Raw genomic sequence first — 20,267 nt, 5'->3', positions numbered from 1 at the left:
TGAGAACAGGATCAGAAGGGGGCACCCAGTACTTGAACGAGTGTTCTGACAAAGCAATGCCAGCCTTGTATGTGGGCAGCTGAGCTCACCATTCCACAACTCTGTCCCTTTTCATCTTGCCAACTTTTAGTTTACAATCCCACAGAACCCTTGCTGTCGAAGAGAGGGACCCACTCATAGTCCACGTGGAAATCACTAACGACCCCATACATGCCTGCACCATCGGCGGAATGCTCTCTGGGGTGCTTCTGAAAATGGTGTTACTATCCTTCATTCAGGCGCTTCCCTTCCACCATCATTATGCTTTGATTTGCAACCTTTCCTTCGGTTTCTAACCTCTTACGTCCTTAACATCACATTAACAAAAGTCAGTTTGTTTGTTTGTTTGTTTTTTTAAACTGAATGACAAAGAGAGGGGGAAACAGATGAGTCACTGACAGAGAAAGAGCGTGCAGGACAGCATTTGTACCTGCTGGTTCACTCCCCAAATGCCCAGAGAGTTCCAAAGCCAGGAGTGAGAGCTCCCTTGGGGGAGGCGTGGGCCCACGTTCTCACACCAGTATCTACCACCTTCCAGGCACATTAACAGAGAGTTGGACTGCAAAGGAAGTACTTAGATTTGCGACAGTGGTGGCTTAACCCAGTCACCGCAAATTCCACCCCTAACCTCTCCATTTTAAAATGGGGAAACCAAGGCCAGACCACAGCTCCTCAATGGGGAGCTGGGAGGAAGAAGTCCACCAGAAAAGACTGGAAGACTCTGGCTCCCCTCAGCACTGCACTCCCTACCTGTCTCCCTGGTGCCCTAATCATGGGACCACTGCCATCCCAAAAAGCTGGGCTTTAAAGCAAGCTTAAGGTACTGGGGCGTGGGGATGGGGTGGTGTGTGAAATATCCCATTTTATCCTCAAGCTGATAAATTAATGTATGGTCAAATTTCTGAAATCCACACCTACCTTTCCTTTAATTCTTCTTAATTATCTTTAATGGTTTTTCCTTATCTTTGTAACAATGGATGCTAAATTTTTGACATTTTTTTCTCTGTAGTTCCTAATGTCTCAGTCCAAAGAGGTTCCAGACACAAGACAACCATGAACAAAATAAACTTACACTGTCACATATGGTTTACCAATTATTAATGTAGCATCACATTCTCAAACAAGTCTAAACAATTAGAACCGCCTTTGGCATTTAACTTCAGATCCTTTTCCTAAAATTCTGCTGCTGAAACCATCTTTTTGTTTGAAAAACCTCCTGCAGGGCCAGCACTGTGGGGGTAGCAGGTGCTAGTTCATGTCCTGGCTGCTCTACTTCCAATTCAGCTCCCTGCTAGTGTACCTGGGAAAGCAGCAAAGAATGGCCTAAGACTTTAGGATCCTGTACCCACGTGGGAGACCTGGAAGAAGCTCTTGGCTTCAGAGTGGCCCAGCTTCAGCCATGTGGCCATTTGTATAGTGAATCAGTGCATGGATGCTCTCTCTCCCTTCCTCCTTTCCTCTCTCTTTCTCTGTAACTCCACTTTTCAATAAATAAAAATGAAGCTAAGGGAGGGGGATAAGGAAAGAAGGGAGGGAGGAAGGGAGAAAGGAAGGAATGAAGGAGAAGGAGAAGGAAACCTCCTGGCCCAATCCTCCTCTTCTTCACCTCCTCTTCTTCACCTCCTCGGCTGTCACCCTTCTGCAGATCTGACGTCTCTTTTTCCTGATGTGCCTCCAGGACAGCGTGTTCCTTGGATCACCTTCTTAGATAGATTTATTCACTCCACTATAGAGCTGCCATTACATCACAGTGGCCCACCTGACTTCACGGCGGCTCCGCTGCCTTGAGTAGACCTGTTCAATATCTTTCATCACACCAACACAGCTAGGACACCTTGCCCTGGCTCTTGGCATCTGTCCTCAGAATCCGTAGTCCTGCCTGCCTGCCATGTCCCCTCTCCTTCCCCTTCACCCCAGCTCGTCCTTTTTCACCAGGGAAGTCCTGTTCTCGTCAATGGTCACCTTCTCGCTAACCATCCTGAAGGGCCCACTCAGTCCCACCCTCTTGGGGAGGCTTCCCCAACCCTATCCACACTCCGAGCATTCAAATCTCACATTGCTTACTTCGGCACCCAACTACTCAAGTGTAATTTTAAAAAACAACAGTATATTCTACACCATTTACAAGATAACTGGTGTGGGATAAGTCAGTGAACATTTAACACCGTAAGTGGCAAGGAACACAGTGCGCCAACACCATTCTCCAGCCAGGTCATGTGCACTTCAAGGCCAGGAGAGGTGCATGAGAGCCAGCGGAGTTGACCTCTCTCTACCTTAGGCGGCTTCGGGTGGTGGGGGTCACGGAGGCTGTGGGAGAGGAGGACAGCGAGAGCTGGGGCGACGTGGTTCCCATGGCCATCAGAGAGGCTGGCGAGGCTCCCTCTGGCGCCGAGATGTCCCGCTTCATCTCTTCACTGCTCCGTCGAGACACTGAGGGTGAGAAACAGTCATGCATTACTTATTTTGTGACCAAAAAAAAAAAAAAATCTTAGGTTGAGTTTCTGAGACGTTCTCTTCTGAAGATTCCAAAAGGAATGCACGTTCCCTTAAAGTATAATGGGAGAGATTTTCTTTACTTTTGCATTAAGAAATCTGTGCAGGAAGGTGTGTTCAGCCTGCTAGTTAAGACCCCAGAATGCCACGTCAGAGGGCTTAGGTCTGACACTTGTCTCTAGCTCCTGGATCCAGCCTCAAGCGGACAGACTCCGACAGGCAGGCAGTCACTGCTCAGGTACGTGGACTCCGGCTACCCATGGGGAGACCTAGACTGGTTTGCAGCCCTGGCTGCTGCGGACCTCTGGAGGGTTGGGCCAACAGATGAAGGCTCTCTGCCTTTGTTTCTGTCTCTCAGATGAATGCTTTTAAAAAGCAAACCAAAAGAATCTGGGAGCAGTTGGTTGAACCACTTGCACTGGGTTCCACATGCTCGCTGGTTCTTAGTAGATCAAGAGTTTTTGAGGACAACCCTTTATTGTATGTAGACAGCATGCAGTGAGTGCTATGTGAACATGCGTTTCCTTCCCAACACAAATGAAAACCAAAGCTCACTGCTGCAACCCCTGCCTAACCCTCACGGCTGCAATGAACACAGCCGCTATGAATGCAGCTGCTGCCTGCCCAGGAGCCAGAAGCAAAGAGATGCTTCATTACATGGCTACCCACACATGTCAATCAGGCTGCGTTTTCAAAACTCGATCAAGGCAGCCAGAGCTAGACTCTGACTGTCAGGTGCTGTAAGACACTGCACCTTGTTAGACTTTTATAGGACCAGTTCGGTGGAGGTGGCCATTTCAGCACCGAGAACGGTTAAACAAAAGTGGTTCTAAAGGAGGTGGCCCTGAGGAATGCTGGGTGGGCCCTTGGGAGCTGAGGAGCGCCCTGTATGAAGTGACACACCAAAGGCCCAAACCCCAGACAAGTTCCCCTGCAGCTCGGCAGGAAGCATGAGCTGTCTCACCCTTGGACGGACTTTCGTGAGGCAGCAGTGACTCCCCATGCCCTACTGCTGCCAAGTACCCTCCATTTATTGGCTAACATATTCTTGATTTATTGGCTAACATACTCTTGATTTTAGGGTAACCACAAAGAACACAGAATCCTGGGTTAGGAAAGCAACGCTCTGAAGATGAACTGGGAACACACGTGTTCTAGGAAGTGATCTTAAAATGACATGTGCACATATTTCTGGCATAATTTTCTCAATTTCTATCATAATTTTTGTGAGCTTTTAAATATTATTTTTATTTATTTGACAGAGAGAGAGAGAAGAGAGAGACCCTCCCATCTGCTAGTTCACTCCCCAAATGTCCACAGAAGCCATAGTTGGGCCAATAACTCAACCTAGGTGTCCCCCATGGGTGGCAGGGCCCTAACTACCCCCTGCCATCATCTGCTGCCTCCCCAGCATGAGCACCCCCAGGGAGCGGAGTGATGAACCTAGACCCTCTGACGTGGATGTGGCCTCACCAAAGCATCCATCAATTCCCCATCTCCCTCAGTTCTTATCATGCTCAACATCAGGAGGTTCTTTCATGTGGAGTGCCAGGAAACTGGATGACAACACTTCTCTGAGTTGTATATGAAACAGAGGAAGTAGGCTGAGAGAGACTCCAAAGGGCTCTGTGCTAAGAAAAGCACACAGAGAAAGGTTTTGGGAGCTGAACCCTGGAATGGTCCTTGAGCTCATCACCAGACTTCCCATGGACTTTAACTCTCGGTTCTGAAGTGCAGAAAAGGTTCTTAACTTCCCTCCATCAGCAAGGGGAACGGTAACTGCTTTACGGGGGATTTTCCTTTCATGGTGTAACTCTTCGTCCACTCTTTACACAAGGGGAACATTAATTGATTTATGGTGATTTTTTCCTTTCGTGCTCCAATTTCTTGATGAGCTATTAAGCATAAACTAAGGCCACAGAGGGAAAATAACACAAACAATTGAAAAATAGAAGCACTAGCTCTAGAACACTATATAACCTTGTTAAATTCAGTATTTTGGGGGATGGTTTTATCATACTTGAAAAGTTTCAACTTCCAGAAAACCATTGCTGTGCTTTGAAATAATTATTCAAACATCAGCCATGACATTCTATGAGAGAAAAACTTGAATGTTTCATGCTGTATTGACTGAGAGCGAATCTGTGTTCTCAGTGTATCACCAGACACACCATAAGCCATGGGTGGGCAAACTGTTCTGGTAAGGCCATTTATAATACAGTTTGCAAGCCACTCAAACAATTAATTCACATAAAGACTAGCCTGCTGTCGATTTAATGAATTTTGAGTCTTGCCTGCAGTTGCTTTGGCAGGGCCAGACCAAATGACATTGCAGCCCTTAAATGGGCCAGACTTTCCCCACCCCTGCTGTAGACACTTAATAAATATTTGTTCAACAGAAGGAACTATCTAATGATTTGTTTCTGTTTTTAAATCCCATTTTGCAAATGTGCTCTCCGGAGACTTTGGAAAAGCCTACAAGGTGAATTCAGAGTGAAAAATAACCAAGTGAAGAGCCCGAGGCAAGCACAACTACAGGCCTAACGAGAGCGGTGTGGGCTGATGGCTGTGACTCTCGGGGCGTCCTAGGGAAGGGCTGTCACCTGCAATGGTCTTGGCACTCTCCATGGCAGGTACCCTGGGCAGCGAGGCAGGCCGGCTGGTGGATGACGTCCTCAGCAGATGCTCTGCACAGGGAGAAAGGTCACAGCGAGAGATGAGATGCTAAGCGGAGGGTCTCCAGGGGCACCAGGGCCGGGGGAAGGCTCACCCTCCTTCCCAAGCCCAAGCCCCCAGGCTCCAACAAGTCCTGACGTCTGTTCACCCAGAGTAACTCCAAAAGAGAAGGAACACGAGAGAACATTCTGTTCAGCGTTTCCTTTCTGGGGGCCACACTAGCTATGCAGACAGGCACGTCTACACTACTGACTGCCACTCACCTCTTCAGGACAATCCAGCCCAGGTTCACTGCATCTAGGTCCCCTGGACACACTCAGGAACAGCCTTGTCCCTGGGCGCCATGCGCATACCACACACAAGTAAGACCAATGGGATCCTCAGAACAACAGAACGAGAACGGGCTACAAAACCACCGAGCGGAAAAGCCAGTCACTCTGATCTCCAGCAGGCAGCAGGGAAAGCTAGCTGGCCCTGCTCTGTAGAGAAGAGAGGTGGGGGAAGAGCCCATCTCCCCAGAAGAATAATGAGGGTGTCAGTGTGGAAGACACCAAGAGCCCAAGGGCTGCGACCTCGGGTGGGTGGGAAACAGAGCCAGCAGAGGAGAAGCTCACACGGGCAGCCAGGGTGCATCCTATGGTGGTTGGGGTAGGGGGTCAGGAGGGGAGTGTGTGTGGCGTGTGTGTGTCCACACATGGGCAGCCTGAGGCGGCAGGGGTGTGTGTGTATGTCAGGGAGCAGTCCGTGGTGATGGTGTGTGTGTGTGTGTGTGTGTGTGTGTGTGTGTGTGTGTGTGTGTGTGTGGCAGCTGGGGAGCAGCCTGTGGTGGCGGGGTGTGTGTGTGTTTTGGTGTCCTTGCCAACCCAGCATGCCTACCACTTCTTCCGAACTGGCCATTTAAACAACCACTCCCTTCAAAATGTGAGGATGTGAAAAGCAATGGCAACTGATGGTCTCTCCTCCGGAGAGGACATCTTCCATTGCTCTGAAGTAGGAGGGACCTGGCCTGGGGAGTGGGCAGCCCGGGCTGAGCATGTGAACAAAGGTGGGCCCCACACTGTCAGCAGTCATTACAGCTTGCCCATCTTGAGCAATCCCCACCCTGTGCACACAGCCTACGGGAGGCATCGGTCAGAATCCTGGGTCCCGCCAACAACTGGCATTTATCCTTACGGGAAGAGCATTTTACTCACACCCTGACAGAAACAACAAAGGCAGCAGGACACAGACGTTGAAGAAAGAAAAAACAAAACAAAACAGAAATCGGCATTTAGATCTAAGAAAAATTTCCATCGAATGATTACAAAACTGTGGTCACTTCCTTCAAAGTCTTGGTCTCCCCCCAAAATAACGCAGCAAATTAAGAAAGCGAAAACAGAGGTGAGAGAGGAATCAAAACGGAAAGCGTCAGCTGCAGACACAGGCACCATCCTGGCCCTGCCCGGGGGAAGTGCACCCAAGGAGCCACACGCAGCCCGAAGGCTGCCCTCTTCCACAGGGCACGCTGCGGACACACAGTGAGGAGAAGGTCACAGGACTCACTGCTGACATGTGTGCCCAGCACCTGGGTAGGTCCTTTACCTGAACTCTGTAAAAACGTACAAAAATGCCTCACAGGCCAAATACACTGTTCACTATAAGTATGCATGGCAACTTTCCACAACCATGACACTCTGTGCTCTAAGTATTTTTCCTGCAAGAGCTCAATCTCGGGCCCAGCATGGTGGCCTAGCGGCTAAATCCTCAACCTTGCACCACCGGGATCCCATAGGTAACTGGTTCGTGTCCCAGCAGCCCCACTTCCTATGCCATTGCTTGCTTGTGGCCTGGGAAAGCAGTAGAAAATGGCCAGTAGAGCAGGCTGGGGCCAGCACAGGGCTGTAGTGGATTCAACCGTGCCTGCAACGCCAGCAATCCCACACAGCTGTCCTGCTGCTCCACTTCCCATCTGGCCTCTTGTTAACATGCCTGGGAAAAGCAGGGGAAGAGGGTCCAATGGGAGAGCATGTGGGAGACCCAGAAGAAGCTCCTTGCTTTGGGCTGGCCCAGCCTTAGCCATTGTTGCCATCTACGGAGTAAACCAGCGAACAGAAGATCTCTGTCTCTTTCCCTCTAATTTTGCCTTTCAAATAAATGAATAAATCTTTAAAAAAAAAAGGCCAAAGATTCCCAAGTGAATTACAACTTTGTTTTAAAAAACAAAAACGAAAACTGCATAGCAAGCTGGAGAGACTGTATTATACCACTGGAAAAAAAAAATTCCAACCTACTGCCATATGGAGTTATTTTTGTCTTCAATCCATTCATCAAACAAAAAATCAGTGGGTGTCTGCTAGGACTGGCCAGTACTGGGCCTGGTGCAAAGGTCAGGGGGAAAGAGGAAAGGCAACTGGAGCTTGTCCCCGTGGAACCCCAAGTCTAGAATGGAAGCAGACAGCCCTAACGCTGTGAGTGCTGGGCTGCCGTAAGCACCCAGAGCTCTGGGAACACAGCCGGCCACGTGATTGATTTTGAGGGGAGGTCCGGAAAGGTCTTGTCAGGAAGTGACAGTGAAGTGGAAACTAGAATATTAATGGCTTTTATACAGGCAAAGGAGAATCAGAGCTTGGAAGGGAAAGCTACTTCCTGGCCAAGTGCTCTGCAAGCACCAGAAGAAATGCAGGACTGCGCCATTGGAGGGCAAGGGCAGGCTGGCGGCAAGGTGGTCGTGCAGGCCAACTGCAGGGTGAGGGGTCTGGGCACTGAGGGTCTACTGGATCGGCGCTGCCTGGCAGCGTGGACTGAAGACGCAAGGTGCGTGCACAGTGAACAGTTACTGCACAGGCCAGAGCTGGTACGGACATGCACACGGATGCATCACTGAAGGCAAAGAACTCTACAAGGACACTGAACCAACAGACCTGCTGCCCAAATGCATGCAGAGGTCATAAGGAAGGAGGTACGGCATAACAGAGACAGGGAAGGTCAGTTATGTTAGGGAAGGAAGACAGATGAACGCCTTTGAGGCACTGAGGGAGATGGCAGCGGGCAACGAGGGAGAGGCAGTTCAGGACAAAGCTGGAAGTGAACACACAGTTTTGGAGATTGTCAGCATACGGCTGGTGGGATGGAAGCGATCAGTAGCATGGGGGTCCCTGCTGGCTGTTGGTAGAGTACCTCAATACATTGGTAGGGACAGAAGTTCAAATTAGAATGTGCTGAGGGGTGAGAGGGAAACGGGGAGAGCAGGGTGATCAAATGGTGAAGAGTAAAAAAGAAAGCACAGCAGTGAGTGGGTGACAGGGGGAGGGTTGGGGGTCTGGTCTCCCCACCTCTCCCCGCCACCCCCAGCTAGCATAGGACAGTTGCAAAGCATTTCAAAGGACAATGAAGGGAGAGAATAAAGAGGGTGAGGATAAAGACGGAGGAGAAAGGACTCAGTCAACGTTGCACTAACAGCACCTGGGACAGCCCACGCCCCGCCAAGGGCCAAGCCTGGGGGATATGTACCACTGTCAGCCAACGATGGAAGTGGAGAAGCCAGGAGCACACCTAACCTTCAGCCTCTCTTGCAAAAATTACAGAAGCAATTGTTCCTTTATTGTTTGACAAATCAATTTAAATGCAAAATAAAGGATCTCAAAACAAGAATCTTCTCTAATTATTAAAAATTAATTAACTGAAAAATAAAAGACAGCAGCTGAACAGGCAACTTATGTTAGCTGAAGAATAGTTCTAAATGGTCCAATGCTCCTGCCAACAGCGACGGTAAAGTCTAAACACACAGATGAACCAGGGTCTGCAGGACTGGCATCCCATACGGGCACCGCTTCGAGTCCTGGCTGTTCCACTTCCCATCGCACTCCGTATTTGTGGTCTGGAAAAGCAGGGAAGATGGCACAGGTGGATGGGCTCCTGCCCATGTGGAAGGCCTAAATGAAGGTCCTGCTTCCTGGTTTTGGCCTGGCCCAGTGATGACCACTGCAGCCATCCTGGGAGTGAACCAGAAGATGGAAGGTCTTTCCTTCTTCTAACTCTGGCTTTAAAAAGAAAATCCATAATATTACTGCTTCAGAACAACCACATTTGTTGAAAAACAAAAGAGGGTGTGGAAAACACCAAGAGGGAAGAGCCACACGAAAAGGATCCCACATTTTGTATTTAAACTCTGGTCAAATAACTGACAAGCCATTCTTTGAAATGTACATGTGTGAATACTTCTTCATCGAGCTGAATTAAGAAAAGACAACTGAACAAGTATTTCAACTGCAAGAGAAAATTTGGAATTAACTGTTTGCTAATATAAAAACCAATATTCTGCAGAGGGATAAAACAGAAACGAGAATCTTTACCAAGTGTGATACACACTACCCAGGATACAACCAAAAATTACCAGACATACACAGAAAAAAAAAAATCCATATTCAAAAGAAAAGAAAACGTATGTTAAGATCACCTACAAGTTAGAATTACCAGAAAATAATTTTAAAGCAATGATTTCAAGGATGATCAATGAAAACATGCTCTCAATGAGTGAACAAACAAGCAAAATCTCAGTTGAAAGAGTTCTGAGAAATGCTACACTCAACAAACTGAATTCTCACCAATCACATGGATGGCAGGCCTGGACTGAAGTCCCGGCTCCCAGCTTTGGTCCAAGCCAGTTCCAACGCCTGGGAGGCATTAGGAAAGTAAGCCTCTCTCAGATAAATTTACAATGAAAAACTAAGTCAAAAATTAAGGAGAAGCAGCTCTCAAAGTACTGGACCAGATTTCAGAACAAGCAATGTTGTATGACCTGAAGAAACATTCTATGACAATAAAGGGCGCCACACTCTAAGAAGACCTAACAATCCTAAATGTGTGCACCTCACAACTTCCCTACCTGCATGCTGAAAGGGACTCAACGAGGACATCTCAGTGACAGGACAGAAAGGAGAAACAAACAAACTGACTAGATGTGCAGAGTTTAATAACAAGTAGACAGAAGTTCATAAGGAAATAAAAGACCTGGACTTGGGCAACACAACGAACCAGATCTAATTGACATTCATTTATAAAACTGTACCCCAATAACAGCAAAAATAAATGCATTCTGCTAAGTGAGAGAAGTCAAACTCCGGGGGCTATACATTGCCAATTTCATTTCCTGCAGACTCGGGGAAGGCACAACTATAGGATGAAGAACATATTGCTGGCTGCCAGGAGTTGTGGTATGGGGGAGGGCTGACTGTAACCAGGAGTATGAGGGAACCCTAGGGACAGAATTCTCTGCTAACAGATGCATGACTATGCATGTTTGAAAGCCCATTAAATCACGCACCACACAGAGTACATCCTATTGTATATAATTAAAATTAAAAAGCAACCAGAATGGGGGGGAGAGGGTAAATGGAATTCAAACTGGGGCAAATGAATCGTACTGTGAAAGCATGACAGCCACACCAACAGGAAAGGAGTGACAGAAAAGGAAATAAGGAATTCTAGGAGGGGGGAGTACTTTAGTGAGACGTTACAGAGAAAAAAAAATAAATAACACGAATATTGTACTCTGCTAAGTTGTTTGTCTGGGCCGGGGCTGTAGTGTAGTAAGCACTGCCTCTCCCCACAGTGCCAGCATCCGAGACGGGTGCCTGTTCAGTCCTGGCTGCTCCCTTAGCATTCCAGCTGTTAATGTACTTGGGAAAGCAGTAGAATATGGCCCAAAACTTGGGACACTGAACTCGTGTGGGATAATTACAGAAGCTCTTGGCTGTGGCCGCGCCCAGCTTTGACTGGTGCAATCATATGGTGGTGGGGGGGGGGGGGGGGGGGTAAGCCATCACATGGAAGACCTCTCTCTTCCAGCAAAACAAAATGTTTCTCCTAAGGGTGTCGTTTACTCATTCTGAAAATTACTATATAAGAATTGCCTTAATTTAACCTGTAATATTTTTTTTTGAACCTGTCATTGATACTGTCTCAACCCATGTGTTTTGAAAAATTGAACTTGCATTATTTTCAGCATATTGTTTACTCAATACTATGTCAATTAATTCCATAACACTGTATATTGTTTTGTTGGGGCTTTTAACTGACCGGGATTTTACTCTGCCGGCTCTACCTTCAGACCAGAGAAGGTCTCCCCAAGAAGCCGTTGAACTTATCTGGACAATAAGATGCTGTACTCTATGCTTGGTATATATTTGCAATGAAGGAAGCTCAACTGAACTTGAACTGTGGTTACGCAACAAGGTGGAGGAATCCACCATGGGGGGAGAGTTATGGGAGGGGTGGGGGAAATCCCAGTGCCTATAAAACTGTGTCACATAATGCAATGTTATTAACAATAATAAAAAAAAAAGAATCTAGGGTTGAAAAAAACAAGTAGATATAACATAGATAATGAAGACTCGGGTTTCTCACTGTCACAAGAACAAAGTTACAAATAAAGAAAGGCAGAAGGCTGGAATAACTGGTGAAGTTCAAACATTTGTATTAACTCACAGGTTCAGACAGCCATACAGTGTGTGCGTGCGTGTGTGTATGTGTGTGTGCGAGAGAGAGAGAGAGAGAGAGAGAGAGAGAGAGAGAGTAAGAGTGTGAGTGTGTGGATTGGCACACACATATGCAACACTTCCAGCTCCACCAAGAAGGGGACAAACAGAGCCCGGCGCAGAGGCCTAGCAGCTAAGTCGTTGCCTCAAACATGCCAGGATCCCATATGGCTCCTGTCTGGTTCTGATCCCTGTCTGAATCTAATCCCGGCAGCCCCACTTCCCATCCAGCTCCCTGCCTATGGCCTGGGAGAGCAGTCGAGGACAGCCCAAAGCCATGGAACCCTGCGCCTGTGTGGGAGCAGAAGAGCTCCAGGCTCCTGGCTTTGGATCAGCACAGCACTGGCAGTTGCAGTCACTTGTGGAGTGAATCAACGGATGGAAGATCTTTCTCTCTGTCTCTCCTCTCTGTATATCTGACTTTCCACTAAAAATAAAATAAATCTTAAAATAATTAAATAAATAAATAAATAAAGACCTTTTCAATGTCCAGAACCTACAACCTGGGGACCGATCTGCACCTTTTTTCTTTTCTTTTTTTGGCATAGGAAACAAATGCCAACTCATTTCTACCTACAAAAGTTCACTAAGAGCTCCAATCATGCCTCACGCAACTCAATCCAACTGCCAACAGTATTAACACACGGACATCTGATTGGCCCACTTCTAATGAGGCTCCCTGGACTAAAATGTTTTGCTGCAAATGACATGCAGGCATGCTACATGCAACAAAGCAGAATACCAGACCTACTATTAAATGCTTACTCTCTTATTCAAGTGTAAGCAGGACAAGAGGCAGTACTTCCTAAAATTTCAGAAATGAGGCAATTTAAGCCTTTGAGATGAAAATTATAGACTGCATGGGTTTGAGTTTTTTTGATTTGTGCCAAGATAAACAGTTCAGGAAGCAGAGCTGTTCAAGAGGGACTGCAGATCCCACCCTAGTCCTTTATCACAGCCTGCGTGGCCACAGCAGCTCCCCTCGGCCAGGACTCACTGGTTGTTCTGCTTTCCAACTCCTCTCCTCTTACGACTGTTTAAAACATCACGCTGGTGACAACTTCCCGGATAAATATCCACCCAAAGTGTGCCTCTCTCTCCTGTACAGATCTAAAACATCCCAGCTAAGCCTCGTTAAGATTTTTTTTTAAGATTTTTTATTTTATTGGAAAGTCAGATATAAGGAGAGAAGGAGAGATAGAGAGGAAGATCTTTCGTCCAATGATTCAATCCCCAAGTGGCTGCAACAGCTGCAGCTGAGCCGATCGGAAGCCAGGATCCAGGAGCTTCTTCTGGTTCTCCCACGTGAGTGCATTGGGCCATCCTCGATATTAAGACATTGTAGGAGTGTGAAGTAAAAAATGAGGTGGGAGTCCGGCATGATAGCGTGGCAGTTAAAGTTCTCGCCTTGAACATGCCGGGATCCCATATGGATACCAGTTCTAACCCTGGCAACTCCACTTCCCATCCAGCTCCCTGCTTGTGGCCTGGGACAGCAGCAGAGGAAGCCCCAAAGCGTTGGGATCTGTACCCACATGGGAGACCTGGAGAAAGCGCCTGGTTCTTGGCTTTGGATCGGCTCAGCTCCAGCTGTTGCAGGCACTTGGGGAGGAATCATCAGATGGAAGATCTTCCTCTCTGTCTTTCCTCCTCTCTGTATATCTGCCTTTCCAATAAAAATAAATAAATCTTAAAAAAAAAAAAAAAAAAGAAGAAGATGGGCATGAGCCCAGATGACCAGCACACACCCTTGCTGAGTGGCACCTCCATGCCCTAAGTCCACCAGATAAGAAAACAAGGAACAGATTCTTCATGCTTTCACTCTGCGCTTTCAGGAACCTGACCCTTCCACCCACACAAGTCAACCTAACAAATAACTGGACAGTTTCCAGTTTTATCTAGTTACCCGAATTCATCCTTTCCTGAGTCTCGTGGAATACATGGGACGATGGCATTTGCGAGTTCCCTTTCTGGACAGCCCAGGTCAGCTGACCAGGAGGCGGCCCAGGACCCACGTTTCATCACGTGACGTGGAAGAGCTGAAGGAGTACGGCTTACTTCCTTCCCCATTGGAACCTGTCCTGCTGGGAATGTGGAAAGCAGCAGAGGAGAACGCAGAAGGCTCTGGGGATCAGCGGCAGCCTGGCTCGGCAAGATGAAGTCAGGTTATGTCTTCCTAGAGCACTTGCTCCCCTGAGGCCACCTGCAGCCTGGAACTCACACCCAAGGCTCAAGCTGCACATGCTCCCAGAGCTTTGGTATGCCTGGCTCCTGGCCGACTGTACTTGGCACGGACTTCAGGGCAAAAGAGATGTGACTGGACAGGAGCACAACCATGTGTAGATAGTACTGAACCCTCGCGCATGCAGCGAGAATACAGCCAAAGGCACACTTTCTCATGACCAGAAGATGCTGTCCAAAAGCTCATACAAAATGGAACTAACAGGTAAGTCTATGTAGATGCAAAACAGTTTTGGAAGCCAGGGCCAGCACCGTGCAAGTAGAGCTACCACTTGCAATGCTAGCATCCCGTGAGCATCAGTTGGAGTCCTGGCTGCTCTACCTCCAATCCAGCTCCCGGCTAACATTCCTGGTAAAGCAGGGAAAGATGGCTTAAGTGCTTGGGCCCCTGTCTTCCTCATGGAAGACCCAGATGGCATTCCAGGCTCCTGGTTCAGCTTGGCCAACAGGAGGGTAAACCAGTGGATCAATGATTTCAATCTCTCTCTCTCGATTTTCCCTTTTTAACTACACCGAGCAGCATCAGCTGGGATGGGGAGACAGCAGAGGAAGCACAATGATTCGTAGTAGTCCTGAAAAGCAGGGTCAATGGGATTTCGTAGGCAGCTGAGCAGATCTAAGACGGAATCACCAAGGTTGCCACCAGGGTTCGTGGAGAACACAGCTACCATCAGAGATGTCAGCTGGGACGGGGAAGCTAGAGGCCATTCAGGAACCTCTCAGGGAACTTTGTGCTGGACACCTCCAGTGTGTGAATATCAAAACAGATGTCAAGTAGGAAACTGGACACAGAGTAGGGTCCTGGGGGGGGGGAGATGAACAGGCTGGAGCAGCCAGACAATCCTCAGCAGAGAAACAGTGACTAAGCCATAGGAAAGGCAACACTGACCACAAGAGCAAGCGCACACACACAGCAGAGGCCAGGGAGTGAGAAGAGGCCCGAGGCATGGAGGAGACAGCAGTCAGCACAGAGGTGCGGAGACAAAGGAGTCCGTGGTGCTGGGAAAACGAGAGCAGTAGAGAGGGGGAGCAGCACCGGGGCTGCCATGGGGGCGCCAGTTCAAGTGCCGGGCCTGGCTCAGCCCCCGCCTTTGTTGCCATCCTGGAAGTGAACCAGTAGATGGAAGTTTTCTCTCTCTCTCTCTCCCTCACCCTCCTTCCTTCTCTCTTTCTCTCTGTAACTCCTAAATCACACTGTACAGAGATGAGGAGAATGGGTCTGGAGTCCAGCTGCCAAGGGTTCAGTTGACCACTTAGCTTCTTGCAGCTGCACCTGCAATATCTATAAAAATGAGGATAACAAGAGCACCTCTGCATGAGGAACCATGAAGACTGCCTCGTAATGGTGTGCATGCGCTCCCTCCTATGCTAAACCCAGCTGCCATGAAACATGCACTATGAACAACCAATTCCTGAGCTATAATTAAGACATATTATTAATAAGCTTTGTATGAAGATGTTGCTATGGTTAGACATGTGAGCTGTACCTTGAACGGGGAGCTCCCCAAAGTTTGGTCTCTTGTCTGACAGGGCTGTCAGGGGTTTGGATGCTGAGATTGGTCCACTGATGGAATGTCTCTGAAATCACAAGATAAGCAATGTCAAGGTTAGGCTCTATGTGGTGCGGTGACTCACAAAGGCAGTGAATGTGAGAGAGTAGACACTTAGTTATAAATGCAGATAATCCCTTCCATACCACCACAGTAACTTTATAACACAAATACACACAATACACACAGAAGTAACCAATGTACTTTTTAAAAGACTCATTACGCTGTAATTATAAATTCGTTTACATGCAGCTGTAATCAAGATCAGAGAGCTCAGGCACCTCTCATAGTATAGTCTAGTAAATCTAGACACGGACACAAACAAGGTATCAGCTATATACGATCCATTTCCATTTCTTCTCTGGCTCTATTTTAATCACTCCCACTTTCTCTATTAACAAATCTTACACCAGAGACCTGACAGCCAATGGTATTCTGAGGGCAATTTCATTCCTATTTTTAAAGAGAATTCTTAACGGGGGCAGGCTTTTATGATGGCATCAAGTCATCAGCTGCAAACCAGGTACCTCCTACTGGAGATTCTTGTTACAAGTCCTGACCACTGTTTCCAGTTTCTTGTTCACACACACGCTAGAAGCAGAAGAGGCTCAAGTCTCTGGGTCCCTAGCACCCATGTGGAAGATGTGGATGGAGTTCCTGGCTCCTGGGTTCAGCACACCTCAGCTCCGGCTGCAGGCAGTTGGGGAATGAACCAACAGATGGGCGATGCCTAACTCTTTCAAATTAAATGTTAAAAAGACGTTTAGAAGGGAATTCTTAAAAAATACTATTCACTAAATTTTTAAAAAATCGGTTTCAAATACATGTACAGATGACTTCCAATTGTAGTTTTATTGATCATTCACGTCCTGCTTTCGAACAAATCTCAAGTCTTTTTCCTGCTCGCAATGCGTTTGTCCCAGTGCCATGGTCCTGACTCAGCAATACTGTCCAGCTGTGTTCCTGGCCACCTCTGCTCCAGACTTAGGCATTCACCAGCAGCCTGAAATGTCCACCACAAGCACCCCAAACCCCTCAGTTCCCCTGCTTCATCTCCTGCCACATCTCCACAAACACGTAGTTTATCTGTGTGTTTTCTCATGCTTTAGACCTTTAGCTTCCCCCAACTCTTACGTAAGATGCACATGACTCCATCCACCCACCACCCACCCATCCATCTAATTACCTATCTTGAAAGGCAGAGCAATCCAAAGATCTTCCACCTGCTGGCTCACTCCCCCAACAGCTAGGCCTGGGTCCCAGAGCCAACAGCCCTGCATCTGGGTTTCCCACGTGGGTATCAAGGACCTAAGTACTTAGGCCATCTTCCTTTGCTTCCTTAGGGTTTGCAGGGAGCTGCATTAGAGGCAGAACATCCATGTCTGAAACTAGTGCTTAGATAAGGGATGCTGGTGGCAGCCTGACCCCCTGTGCTACATCACTACCCTCCCCCAACACCTGTTTTCTTTTTTTTTTTTTTTTTAAGATTTATTTTATTTTTATTGGAAAGGTGGATATAGAGAGGAGAGACAGAGAAGAAGATCCTCCGTCTGATGATTCACTCCCCAAGTGAGCGTAACGGCCGATGCTATGCTGATCCAAAGCCAGGAGCCTCTTCCGGGTCTCCCACGCAGGTGCAGGGTCCCAAAGCTTTGGGTCGTCCTCGACTGCTTTCCCAGGCCACAGGCAGGGAGCTGGATGGGAAGTGGAGCTGCCGGGATTAGAACTGGCGCCCATATGGGATCCCAGGCGTGCAAAGCGAGGACCTTAACCACTGCGCCACCACGCCAGGCCCCCAACACCTGTTTTCTAACCTAGGTACTTTCTAACTACTATTTTCATATGCTTAGTGGAAATGAGTGATCCTCCACATCCTTCCTACTCTTGATACTGCCAGTCTTTAATCCTGGTCACTCCAGGGCTTGCGGGGAAGAATCCCAGGGCAGGTTTAATTTCCATTGTTCTGATGATCAAGGAGGATGGGCATTTTCTCACAGGCAGGAAGCCATTTGTTCACCCTTGCTGGAGACATGTTTTATTTCTCCACCCATCCACCCCTAAATCTTTTTCATTTTCCCAAATGCAAGTCTTTTATCAGATAAACACATTAGGAATTTAGTCTCTCCAGTCTGAAGCTTGGCTTTGCATTTTCTTTGTATCTTCTGAAAACACGCTACACTCTGATGCCAAATTTTTCAATTTGCTTTCCTGGCTCCTGCTTTCTGTGTGCAAATGACTTTCGATTCTAACAGGTGATGATCACCTGTCCCACGTGGGCTGCAGCCCCACCCACTTGTGCAAGTCTCCGGGTCCACACTCACCCAATGGCCAGCTACGAGGAGATGTGTATTTCTGGCTTCAAGAAGTTCAGCTGGGTCATGGAGACATACAAGGACAAGATGGTTTTTGCCTATTTTTCTGGGTGTGAGGACACCAGATGGAAAAGCTAGTGTCCCAGCTGCATGAAGGCTGAACCAGTTGTACAAGAGGCACTGAAGTCTGCTACAAAAGGATGTGTATTCATGCACTGCCAAGCGGGAGACAAACCTTACTGGAAAGATCCCAACAATGAATTCAGAAAAAAAGCTGAAGATAATGGCAGTGCCGACACGCTTTAAACCTGGAACACCTCAGAAGCTGGTAGCATCCGAGTGCCTGGGGATCAGCCTCGTGGAGATGCTGCTGTCTGAAGATTAACACTGGAAGTGGCAACTGTGTCCTGATTTCCTGATTTGCTATGGTATAAGATAAATTCATGCTTCTTGTGCATTTCATTGTTAGTAGCAACAAATATTAAAACCATCAGTGGATGTCTCAATATTAGAGAATGTTATTAAAATATTCATGAACATTCAAAACGGGGGGGGGGATCATAGCGTTGCGCGAGGTTCTCATGCAGACGTTGTGTGGCTTTAGGTTTTTCATGGAAGATGACGCAGTCTCAGCCTCTGGATGTATCACGAGGTAAGGGCTGTAATTAAACTACGTGAACACTGAGCTGCTTCACAATCTTTCGTGGAAGAGACTACGACTCACCCACTAGGCTGCCCTGGTCCCCTTGCGGAAAACCAACTGGCCTGCTTCTGCACTTGCACCTATTCCACGAACCATGCTGAAACGCAGGTTAGAACACACGGTCCTGATCTGATCCTAGTGTAAGTGCAGTAGGAGTTCTCTTGTTTGGTTCTTTTTTTGTCCCCCAGGTTGCTTTGAATATTCAGGGTCTTTTGCATTTCCAATTTAAATTTTACATTAAATTGCTCATCTCTAGCCAAAAAAGCGCTGGGCTCTTAATTGGGATTGTTCAGAACAAAGGATCCCAAAATGCTGCTAATATTGTTGAATCTTCCACACCTTAATATTTTTCCCATTGACTACTTAATTCTTCTAGAGATTGCTAGTTTCCAATCTGCAGGTCTCATGCATATTTCATTCAAGTACTGCTAAGTACATCAACTTCCAGCTGTCCATGCTGGAACACCCAAGTCTATGCGTGGGTTTTGAATAGCAAGTCTGTAACCTGTTAACACTGCGCATCTCCATAAGCTTTTCCGTGGCTTCCTTGGGATTGTCTAAATAAATGACCATGTCATCAGCAAATGATGATGGCTTCACTTCATTTCCCAGTCTGCTTTCACTGCTTTCCTTGGCCTGCTTGTACAAAGGAGCCAAACGCTCGATGAAATCGGTGAGTGCGAGCCTCCTCGCCTTGGTCCCTGTGCTGCTGCAGAGTACTGGGTCTCCCTACCAGCAATGATGTTAACTGGAGACTTTGCACAAACCCCATTTTTTAGAATGAGGGTGTCCCCCTCTTTTTCTAATTTGATTAAGTTTTTACTATGAATGTGTGTGAAATTTCATCAATTTTTTTTTTGTCAACAAAAACCAGAAGTCTTAAAGAACCATTCTGTTGGGCCCAGCATGATAGCCTAGCAGCTAAAGTCATTGCCTTGCACACACCACGATCCCATATGGCAGCCGGTTCTAACCCCAGTGGCCCTGCTTCCCATCCAGCTCCCTGCCTGTGGCCTGGGAAAGCAGTCGAGGACAGCCAAAAGCTTTGGGACCCTGCACCTGCGTGGGAGACCCAGAAGAGGCTCCTGGCTTCTGGCTTTGGACTGGCTCCGCTCCAGCCATTGCAGCCACTTGGGAGTGAACCACTGGATGGAAGATCTTCCTCTCTGTATATCTGACTTCCCAATAAAAATAAATAAATCTTTTTTTTAAAAAAAAAAAGAATCATTTTATTGAAATGTTATCCTTTCCTCCCGGGTACGTGGCATTCGTGGTGATGTCAGTCTCACACTGCCTCCTGCAAATGCCAGTATACCATTCAGGCACTGGTTGGAGATCCGACTCATTCTACTTCCAATCCAACTCCCTGCTACTGTGCTTGGGAGAGCGATGGAAGACAGCCCAAATCCTGTGCTCTCCCACATGGGACATGTGGTAGAAGCTCCTAGGGCCTGGCATAGTAGCCTAGTGGCTGGGGTCCTCGCTTTGCATGCGCCCGGGATCCCATACAGGCACCAGTTCTAACACCTGCTTCCCATCCAGTTTCCTGCTTGTGACCTAGAAAAGTAGTCAAGGATGCCCCAAAGCTTTGGTACCCTGCACCGGCATGGAAGACCTGGAGGAGGCTCTGGGCTCCTGGCTTTGGATCAGAGCAGCTCTGGCCATTGCAGCAGCCTGGGTAGTGAATCATCAGATAGAAGATCTCCTCTCCGTCTCTCCTCTGTATATTTGACTTTGC

General features: G+C 47.6%; 1 protein-coding gene and 1 pseudogene across 2 annotated transcripts in view; one reads left to right on the top strand and one right to left on the bottom strand.

Moving 5' to 3' along the window:
• The window catches only part of SPECC1L (sperm antigen with calponin homology and coiled-coil domains 1 like), an 89,902-nt gene that overhangs the window by 29,170 nt on the left and 40,465 nt on the right, over positions 1–20,267 (bottom strand). For both annotated transcript variants that reach the window (XM_041003610.1, XM_041003609.1), the window contains exons 9-11: positions 15,452–15,542; positions 5,136–5,219; positions 2,313–2,469 (exon numbers count right to left, since the gene is read on the bottom strand). In XM_041003610.1, coding sequence (XP_040859544.1) covers positions 2,313–2,469; positions 5,136–5,219; positions 15,452–15,542 — 332 coding nt within the window. The remainder of the gene's footprint in view (positions 1–2,312; positions 2,470–5,135; positions 5,220–15,451; positions 15,543–20,267) is intronic.
• Positions 17,839–18,212, top strand: LOC121171903 (annotated as a pseudogene).

The sequence above is a fragment of the Ochotona curzoniae genome, unplaced genomic scaffold (genome assembly GCF_017591425.1).
Source record: "Ochotona curzoniae isolate NIBS_2020 unplaced genomic scaffold, NIBS_Ocur_1.0 scaffold_274, whole genome shotgun sequence".
Classification (NCBI taxonomy): domain Eukaryota; kingdom Metazoa; phylum Chordata; class Mammalia; order Lagomorpha; family Ochotonidae; genus Ochotona; species Ochotona curzoniae.
Note: the sequence above shows the minus strand (reverse complement) of the source record. Positions and strands in the feature narration are given on the sequence as shown.